The sequence below is a fragment of the Montipora capricornis genome, chromosome 9 (genome assembly GCF_036669925.1).
Source record: "Montipora capricornis isolate CH-2021 chromosome 9, ASM3666992v2, whole genome shotgun sequence".
Classification (NCBI taxonomy): Eukaryota; Metazoa; Cnidaria; class Anthozoa; order Scleractinia; family Acroporidae; genus Montipora; species Montipora capricornis.
Window position 1 is genome coordinate 312,501 of NC_090891.1, and position 10,667 is coordinate 323,167.

Consider the following 10,667-nt stretch of genomic DNA (forward strand, 5'->3'; position numbering starts at 1 on the left):
ATTGATCATTATTCTTTGATCGGGGCACGGAAACATTTACCTCTTCCGTCAGTACTAATTACTTAATAACCGAGACTGAGGTCGTTACAGCAAAATCTCAAGCTGAGGTCTTGCAGTATTTATGTTTCCATGAGTCGTGGATAACTTCGAGGTAGACCATCCGAACTACTAATCCACTCACATCTCTCAGTCACCGTCTTCTTTAACACAACTGATAACTTTTCCTACTTCCTTTTTTTCATAGCCTGTCTGTGTATCAGTGGCAATATTACTTCATTACCTTTTCCTGGTATCGTTTGGCTGGATGCTTTTGGAAGGAGTATATCTCTATATCATGGTGGTTGAAGTTTTCAGATCAGTTAAAGTTTGGTATCTTTATGTCTTTGCATGGGGTAAGTTTTCAAGTAAATAACCGTACAATTTGTATCTACAAGAAAGGTTGTTCACATATATACCATTCAAAGAACCACTAATAATTCAGCCTATCAGGTCACCCCTAAAACGTCACGTGCATGAGCTTTTGAAACTGATAAAACACTCCTCATTAGAATTCCTTCTGTAAAGCATAGTGATAAGGTGTAGCTTGTTTTCTTGTATGCTTATGTGCTCCCCTCACAATTTGAACCTCCAGAGGGACACGTTTTAAGTGGAATGTGTTTTTTAAAGGCGTTCAATAAGCTCGCAGGTCCCGTTTTATCGGCTCTAAAACCGCGAGGCTTTGCCTCTTGGTTTGAAACCCCATAAACACTCCTGCATGCTCTTTTATTAAACACCGCAAAAATTATGCATCGTTTCTTGGTGAGAATTTAATGAAATGAGCCAAGAAACCAGCAGCTTAGTTTGTTTTTAGATTTTTGGCGGTAGAAGAAAGATGCGAAATTAACGTTTTAACGGAAATAAACACAGGGGAACGGATGCTTCACTTAAGGACGGTGCCTGCTGTTGTTGCGCATACATTCTGCGCATCTCGAGATACTCGGATTTCTTATCGGCAGTGCTTATCAATACAGGGATATTTTTTGCGCGGTTCAAAACTATGCAGAGAAAGCAGAACTTAGCAAGTTCTCTTGGTATCCAAAAGGAAATTGGGGGTAACCACGCATTTTTCAGAGATAATTAATCTTGAATTTGGAAAAGAACATCAAACATTGTTTTCAATTTTAAAGCATTTTGCATATATCGTTGATTAATTATCTCGAAAAGTGCGTGGTTACCCCCAATTTTCTTTTTGAATTTCAATAACACTAGTTAAGATCTGCTTTTCTCGCATTGTCTGTAAACCGCGGAAAAATTCCTTTGAATTAGTAAGCACCGTCCGTAACTGTTATGTCAGATATGTCGCGAAATTCGAGAAATTAGACAGAGGCCGATTTTAATAAGCTTCACGAAGTGTCTCCTTGCTTATCATCACTGGTCAAGAGTGTTTTAACGTGACGTCACGGCGGCCATGTTGGTGTCCCCAAACAAAGGAATGGCAGTCATGTTGGTGTCCCCAACTAACCCTTCGGGAATTGAGCTCTATTATCATGCAAACGCTTTCTTTTGTTTCGGTGGAAAACAAGTTTACGGATCATGTGAGTGAAAACACTCTATAGGAATACTATGCTCCTCAAGTGAACATAAGCTGCTGATCTTACGTGAAAGCAGAAGCCCATGACTAGGAGCGTACAACTTCATTATATTTTGAACGGTGTTTTTATAGACCGAGTTGTATTTCGATTGATTTTTTTTCACAAGACTTGCATGATAAGTCATTACCCATGTGATTAAGAATGGTTACTCATGTAAGCCAAATCCAAGAGCCCATGTCCTCCTGCCTAATTGACCTTATTCACAGTGGCGGCGAAACACAGGAATTACACCGGGCTGTGATTGGATGTTGCCAGAGAGAGAAGGATTGTGGACATTTCACAGTAATTACATGATGTAAAATATGCATCGATAGTATTCGCGTCGAAAAAACACCACAACCAGGTTTTCTGAGCCCGCGAGACTGAGCACCCCCCAGCAAACCATTCTTTTAACGAAAACCGCTGGTCTACAACCTGGTTCTGGTTATTGCTGTCTAAGGTCTTTCCATTCGCGTTTGAGCACTTATTTCAACCAGCGCTGATCCGAAAAATTAAGTCTAAACACTCATTTTTTGACGATATTGTTCAAAGATTTAAGTCTAAGCACCCAATTTTTTTTTGTTTATTTTTTAGGGTTAGGGTTACGGTTAGGGTTAAGGTTTGTAACCGCTATCTCATGTCAATACTTTTAAATTAGCAATTACGTGCATCGCTTGTGTCAGTAGATTACTGGTCATCTGGGGATGCTTAGACGCAAGCGGTTCGAATTCGTGCTCTTACTTCTTCCAAAATCGTCATTGAAAGTCTTTTAAACAACGAAATAAATCGAACTGTAGAACTTACTTCATAAATGTGAAGTGAGACCAGCGCGATTCCTGGATATAGCTGCACGTTTATTCACTATGGCTGCCATATTAGATTTGCCATTATCATGCAAATTAGCCACACACTTCTGAGGGGGCAAACAACGCAAGTTCGATAGGTTATAACGAATATCTTAGCCCGACACAGATGATCCTTTTCACGTTCCTTCAATGTTTCTCACCTAAGCAGTAAAATAGAATGATTACACAAGTTACTTCGATGTTTTTTTAGCGAAAAATGAGCAAAATGTCAAAGGCAATCAAAAGATATAAAATTATTATAAAAGGTTCTTAATTCTAAATTCTAAAATGTAGTTTTAGCAATGTTATTTCAATATTTCGACGAGCCGATTTTCCGCAGTTTGCCTTTTTTCCAATGTTTGCCCCCCAACATAACACATGGCTAATTTGCATGACAATTTGAAAACCAACATGGGGGCTATCGTGAATAAGACCTATTGTATTCAAGAACTCGTCTAAAAATAGCTCAATCTGTGAAAATGCCACTACATATACCTAGTATTGGAATTGTAGTCTCCTGGTTATGGTCTTCTTGTGAAAGTGATCAGAGTCGTAGCCAGAAAATATTATGACTGAGGCAATGTCCATAGTTAAATTCTCTTCGTATAGGTATTTTAGGTGTTTATGATGAGTACATTTTAAAGACAACACCGGAAACATGCTTTATTTAAAAAAAATTCACGAATACTGGCTACGGCTTTGTTGATCGTCGCGGTTATGAAGCAACTTAACCAGATGCAAAAATGGCTAAAATAAATCCAGTCCTGAACGAAACTCGAACCCATGACCGTGCTATTTAAAGCAACAGAGAACGTTTTCCTTGGTTCCATAGCCTCACGAGGGGGAGTTGGGAGAATTCGAGACAGTTATGCAAACCCGAGACGCAGTCGAGGGTTTGCATAACTGTCGAGAATTCTCCCAACTCCCCCGAGTATTTAGATGAGGCTATGGAAACACGGAAAAAGTCTTCTATTATAAAATATTTCTCAAAGATAATTCAACTAATGAAGGAAAATACTGGTTTTCTTAATGCTTGATTGAAACAGATTTTCTTGGCACATGCTCATATTTCCTACCAACCAATCGAACGCACGTCTGACAATACATAACCAATCAAAATTCGTCTGATGTCACAGCCGTGTTTCCATACTCTCATCTAAACACAGCTATTGACCAATGAGAGTGCGCGTACTATCCTAATTATTTTATAAAAGCCAATTGGGCGCTGCGTGCATCTAATTACTTGAGTTTCTGGTGTGCCTCGAGAACCCCCCCTGTTGTCAGTAAATCCACCGACTTCTTTTCATTTTTTAATACTCTACGCACTTCCATCGAAGGCTTTCATCTCAGTCTAAGCAAACTCCGCCACCTTGCAATTCCATTTGCCTCGTTTAGTTTATTTACGGTGTACTAAACTAATCAGAAGACTCCAAATTTGCCAATCAATTACCAGAGTGTTTTCAGTGCCTCTGAAGAATCTAACACTGAAATCCTTTCTATAAAGCGCACAAAAATAATTGGCCCGGCACCCCAAAACAGCGGCACGGTACACCTCCCAAGATGTTCTCGGCACCCCTGTAATTTCTGATACGGTTTCCTAATATGCCTTTTGTTAACTGTTATGTTTACACAAGAAAAATTTACCATGCCGTGCCCGAAAAAAATACTAGGTACTGTACCGAGGATTCGAAGGGCTGTGACAGATTTTTGTGCTAGTATAAAGTACTGGGCTTGAATCTTCACTCAAGGATCATCATGATCGGGTAAGCCAATTAGAAATTGAAGAGGGAATTAATCGAAGTTAATGGCTTATTTGTTCAGTTCAGTTATCGACTCTTTTCCTCCACAGGTTTCCCAATCATACCAGTAGCTATTTCCCTTGGGATAAGTTCAAAAGATGGTGGAGTCTTACAAAATTACACAAACGAAAATTTGTAAGTAATTTGATATGCAAGTCTTCCGGCTTTCCTCGAATTCGACGAATGTCGTGTTCATTTTTTTTGTTAAAGGGAATCAGCGCTAGCTCTGGCTGCAAAAGATTAAGGACGGGAGTGGTCTATCGATGAAATATCAAGTTCATATAGTGGGTATTCAAAACTCTATATAAGGGTTTAATTTTCTAAAGACACTGTCGGTGAGGAAGGGACACACAGAAAACAGGTTTATCAACTGAGTTAAAAAGGTAAATTGACCACCGTAAAAAAAATTCGAATGATGACTTTTCGAGCGTTTACCCTTCGTAACAACGAGTTGCTGTGAATGGACTAACGCTCGAGACGTCAACTTTCGAATACGGTGGTCAATTTACCAATAAACTAATTTGATAAACCAATTTTTATTTTCAAGCTGTTTCCTTTGGAGCTGAGAGATGTTATATGACGTCATGTAACACCGGCGTAACATTAAATACGTCCAGCCCTCGCCCACCACCATCAACGATAAGAAAAATAAACAGTTTTGCTTTTAATATTTCACTATGACGACTTAGAATTAATCTGTGTGAAGGAGTCTAAAACGGTTTATACTCTTAAAATTGAATTTTGGAGGCTTAAAGTGGTACTACGACCAAAAAAAACTTTGTTTTTCCTTTGGATTTCAAAACTATGTTAACTAAACACTAACTCACCCAAGTTTTAAGTTCTGATTTTAAAAAGACGCCTGTTTATTTTAGCTGGAATTTTCTTATTTATTGGTCCGCCATTACTAACTTCAAAATCTTGAGAGAGCTGGGTCGAGGAGAAAATGACGTCAAACACTCACTAGTTTAAGAACGCAATGCGTGTGTACGCGGCCTAATTAATATGCAGCACGGGAGTTTCGGGCTTTCAGACTTTTCAACACGTGTTTTGCATATATAATAGATTGCGTTTACACGCTAAAATTTTAAGCTAGTGAGTAAATGACGTCATTTTCTCTAGATCCAACCCTGTGAGGTCCAATCGGCCAGTTTTGAACGTGAGTAATGGCGGACCATGAAATCCAAAACTTACACTCAAAATAAACAGCGTTTGGATAAAACTCAAAGCTCTAAATTTTACCAGTTAGGTGTTAAGCGAACACGCTTTCAAAATCAGAAGAAAAAAAGGAAATGATTTTTTGATCATAGTACCACTTTAAACTGTAGACTTACTTCGCCATCTGACCTCCATTTTGTTTCCAAGAGTCGAAGGGCTTCTACGATCGATGACAGTGCTTTGTAAAATGTTGTTACACTGGCCACCATTCTTTCGAGAGACACTTACAAAGACGGTGTCGGCCGACCAAAGATCCTTTAAAGGTGGTTCTATAAAAGCTCGAAGCTTGTGGTGAAAACAACATTTAACACAACCGCATTGAAAAAAACCTGACCAAATAAGTGCATCAATTTCAATTGCATAATTTATTTGGGAGTAAAATACTTACTGTCTACAAAAAAAACCGACTAAGAGTTGTAAACCAATAACGAGGAGGCAATCACTTGGCCATTTGTAAAGCGTGGTAGAGATAAACTGACTTAGAACCACTCCCACAGACAACTTCATTTCGTTTATTGGAATTTCAACGCAGTGCATCCAAATGATTATCCCGCGCCGCCAATTTTTAACTCTTAAATGAAAATGGTTAATGGCTGCTAGAATAGTCTCAAAAATCATACTCACTGAGGGATTATTTGCATTGTCTTTCAAGCTGTTGGCTGTCATTCTCCAAGAAGTTAAGCTGGTCATTCATTGTTCCAGTCCTGATCATAATACTCGTAAGTCATTTGTTTTAGCCACTGAGAGAATTTGAATTTGATTTAATGACTTGCTGATAAAGTACATAGGCCGACCGAACAAAGGAGGAAGTGCATGACTGATAGATAAGCATACTGGCTGAATAACTGATCCACTGACTGACTGACTGACCGACCGACCGAACGAACGAACGAATAACTGAGTGATCGAACGAACGAACGAACGAACGAGCGAACGAATGACCGACCGAACGACCGACCGACCGACCGACCGACCGACCGACCGACCGATCGACCGACTGACTGATTCACCGATTGACCGACCGACCGACTGACTGATTGAGTGGCCGATTGACTGACTGAATAAATAAATGAGTGAAGGACTGACAAACCACACGTTTAGCCAGGAAGGAGAATTGAACCCAGGTTTTGGCATAGCCTTACAAGAGGTACTGAATAAATTTTGCGTATCGGATTATTCTCCATCATACGAATCTGTGAGTTGACTGGGCAAAAGTGTATAATACTCTACCTCATTATAACTTACACGATATATCAAACTCACAAGAAGAAAAGGTCAGTGGGTGGTATTTTTGCGAGATTTTATTCACTTAATGATTAAACTGGTTGTGTTTGTTGTCATTGGAAAAGAAGCAACTTAAAGCCTCGTGTTTTTCCACAAAGTAGGTCAGTTACTCTCATTTATTCTCAAGGCTAAAGTGAATTAGGTAAGCAGCAAACAGAGGCCAAAGAGGGAAGATCTTAACCCTTTCCTTCCCAAGATCGATACTTTCATTCTCCTAACTAGTACCATAGATTTCTTTGTTGGGTGGTTATGAGAATTTAGTGCTCTTTCGATTAAGATCACAACTCTTAAGCTGATAATTATCTTCATTCTCAATACCTGTCTGCCTGAAATTTCATGGAAATTGTTAGGAGAATGTACGTACTGCTCACTCCTGACAGTCAAAGGGTTAGATCCAGTAGGGTGCAAAATCGGCATATTTCATTTTTTTTTTTTTTATGGTGGTATTGGTGTAATGTACCCATGAGAAAGCCAAAACCAAAAATGAAGCACACAACCTTCGGAACAGCGGTCGAATGTTCTAACCTAGTCCCTCAGTGACTAGGTCCGGGACTCTGACTTCCTTTCCAGTTGCCAAGCAACTGGCATATCCCGTGACCTATTTCTTTGAAAACGTTTATGTGTTGTGTTTATTTCCTAGATAAACGTCATGATTCTCATTGCAGTACTGCGAGAGATAAGGAACCTGAAAGACCCGAATCCATCAAAATTGAGGTCCTTTAAGTACGTTTTGTCCGTGAAAGGAAGTTGGCAATTTTCGTTCTATTTGTTTTAAAATAAGAATTTAACAGATGAATTGTTTTTCAAAGATGATCTGGAAGAAAGAAGAGAAAGAAGCTTTTCTCACGAGACTGGTACAGGACATGAAATAGGCAATCAGAGTAATTTTGCGATATTCGTGAATTTGGAAAGCATTGGACGTAAAAAAGAGTTAGAAATCAAGAGCTGAATGCACATTCCAGGACAAGTTTTTCATGTCGTTTATGTTACGTAAACTTGTAAAACCGTTTCAATCTTGCAAGCAACTACTTTATAAAGCTCAAAAGATTTTTTTTTTCTTTTGGGAATTTTGATGTGCAATCGTTGTGGCAGTTAAACCTTCCGCTTGACTTAAACTGCAATTTTCCTTTCCTACTGATTACCTCAGAGATATAATAAATATCTTACTAGGCTGGTTTTCTCGGTCCCTGCTGTAAGTTAGGGATCCTCGTTTTTTTTTTCCCGTTGAATTATGGCCTCGCCCCTCGCGCTTGGTCCGTATATCGGGAAAAATTCAATCCGTAACGTACAGTACGGACCGAGAAAACGAGGTTAGTAAGACATATTTATTATTTGATAGAGCATATCCTACAGATTGTGATTTATGTGCAGTGAAGTGCTATCCAACGTTTGAACGACCGAGCTATGCTTCAGCTATGCTTTCCTGCACATAATCAACGGGAACACAAGAGCCCAGAAAATTGACCTGCTGCCAACTTAGTGGCTTCAAAGCTCAGTTGGTAGAGCATGCGCATTGCATCGGCATCACAGAGGTTATAGGTTCGAATCCCGTTGAATCCACCGTCCTAAAATTTTTAGGTCGGTCTATAAAAGGCAATTGCTTAAATTGTCCAGATAAATGCAAGGATCTGTCAATTCTCTCAGCCAATTTTACATAATCAACTCTTAGGTTTCAATATTTATACTCTTTCTCGCATGCTGATTTTGGTCTAGGAAGGGATTCAAAGCTTGTAGCATTTTGTCCCCTTTGTTGGGTTTGACATGGGTGTTTGGATTACTGGCTGCCACGGATGCGAGATTGGTATTCCAGTATATTTTTACCATTCTCAACTCTGCTCAGGTTTGTACAATACCGTTTTGGCTGTCCTTACGTATAAACGAGATGGAAAATAATATAATGGCTGTTTTTAATCAGGTTTCAGGAATTAATGCAAACTCGATCAGGAAACCTTTTTTTTTTCTCCAAAAAAGGAAGACATTGAGGGAAAAATGGCAGAACCAATCATGAACGAGGGGAAAAGTCGTTTGAGCCAAACCACTGATTGGTGGAGTATGTGGCAAAGATTTGTTAAGGCCAACCAAACCCTCAACGTTGTTGTTATGAAGACGGTACGGCAAAAAACGCGGGCCGCACGATTATATATTTTTCCTCTTTTTTTGTAATGGTATTCTTGTTTTGTGGCGGGAAACATAGTTACCCTACGTCTGTGTTGGTGAACAAACGCATGAGCTAGAGTGGAAGACTATCTTATGCTTTCATCCTCCTTCGCACACTGCTGGCTTGTATGTTTTTAAGTTTATACTTCACTCTTTTTCTAAAGCGAGGTCGAGGTCATCGAAACGTCCTCAACATCTTTGATCGATACCGCTATTTTTTATTCTTAAATTGAGTTTAAACTCACTTTCGCATTTTATCTTTATTGGAAACTGTGACTCAGGAAAAAAAACCCTAATTAAAAATGTATGTAAACACAAGGAATCTACATTCGTTCAAATGATCGGCTGCCACGCTTTTCAACCTCAACACTAAACAATATCTTTGCAGAGCTTCAGGGTCTTCTTTTGCGGTGCATGCGCTGGACCGAGTAGCATGGCAGCCGATTAATTTATATTCGTTTATTTTCTTTGTTCGAACAGGGTCTACTTATATTTGTGCTGCACGTTGTGAGGAACAGCGGTGTTCGAGCGGAGATTCACCATAAGCTTCATAGGTGGAGATTTCAAAGAAGCTCCACTTCCACCTGCAGATGCAAACAGCAGCAACACGGCCTAGAAGACTCCGGAAACGAGACGAGAGTTTGCCAAACTTCAATTTGACTGGTGTTTGATGAATTGCGGTGATAAAATTAGCTGTTAACAAAGTGGAAAAGTTAATGAGCAGTGCACGTGCGAGGGAGGAAAAGCGTGAGTTGGGACGATGAAGGCCTTCTTTTTCACGCACGTCTATTCCTTCGCACTCGTACTCTGCTCTGATATTAGAGACTTTAACCCTTTAATTCCACGATCGAAACGTTAATTCTCCCAACTAGTACCATAGGGTTCTTTTTTGGGTAGTCATGAGAGTTTGGTGTTATACAAAGATCAAACCCGATAATAGTCTTCATTCTCAATACCTGCCTAACTGGCATATCATTGAAGTTGTGAAGAGAATTTACATACCTATCACTCCTGGAAGTCAAAGAGTGAAGATCTACGACGTGGGCAACAATGAAAGCAGGTTCTTTGCAATTCTGAAACGCGAAATGACCAAATGACGAATCAGTTTGCGAAAACGCAGATCGGTGCATATTACCTATCCTGCCAATTTAGTTCCTAGATAGTATGGCGAATTCGTAGATGTAGAACAATTCTGCAATAATAAGGAAAGAGTTTGAAAACGTGAACTAACCATTTTTAATTTAAACACATTCTCGTTGACCTCGGCGTCGTAGAACTTAAACTATCCCTTCTTAAATGAATCGCCGCAATTGAAGTGTGTTTCATCTCCAAGGGGGGTAAATGTTTGGCCTTTCAAGTACGTGAGTACCGTTCTTAATACAGAAAACAGCCCCCTCTAAAGCTCTGCCCACATTGTTAAGTACCAAATGTTAATACCCAGTTTTTTCTGTATAATGACGAAAAACAAATGCTTTTTTTCTAGAATAGGGGGAAGTTGCGCCCCACATTTTTGAAAGATTCAGGCAACAAATTAATAAACAGAACAACGTGAATTATCTGCTGCTTTGAATGGTTGCATTTGAAATTTGAATGAGGAGAAATTCTGCTTTTTCTTAAGTCACATGACCTATTTCCCTAAATTGCGTAATAATTAGTCTAAATGGTCCAACTTAAAAGGCGAATTCATAATTCATAAACAGTACCCAAGTGGTATGAAATTGATAGCAAAACAAAGTAGTTTAAATTTCACTTTGTAC

The 10,667-nt window shown here is 39.3% G+C and overlaps 1 protein-coding gene across 1 annotated transcript in view; it reads left to right on the plus strand.

The window, feature by feature from the left end:
* The window catches only part of LOC138016638 (adhesion G protein-coupled receptor L4-like), a 66,249-nt gene extending 55,783 nt beyond the window's left edge, over positions 1-10,466 (plus strand). The window contains exons 13-18 of the mRNA XM_068863833.1: positions 245-392; positions 4,305-4,389; positions 6,122-6,188; positions 7,394-7,476; positions 8,467-8,593; positions 9,391-10,466. Coding sequence (XP_068719934.1) covers positions 245-392; positions 4,305-4,389; positions 6,122-6,188; positions 7,394-7,476; positions 8,467-8,593; positions 9,391-9,570 — 690 coding nt within the window. The 3' untranslated portion in view covers positions 9,571-10,466. The remainder of the gene's footprint in view (positions 1-244; positions 393-4,304; positions 4,390-6,121; positions 6,189-7,393; positions 7,477-8,466; positions 8,594-9,390) is intronic.
* The last annotated feature ends 201 nt before the right edge of the window (positions 10,467-10,667 follow it).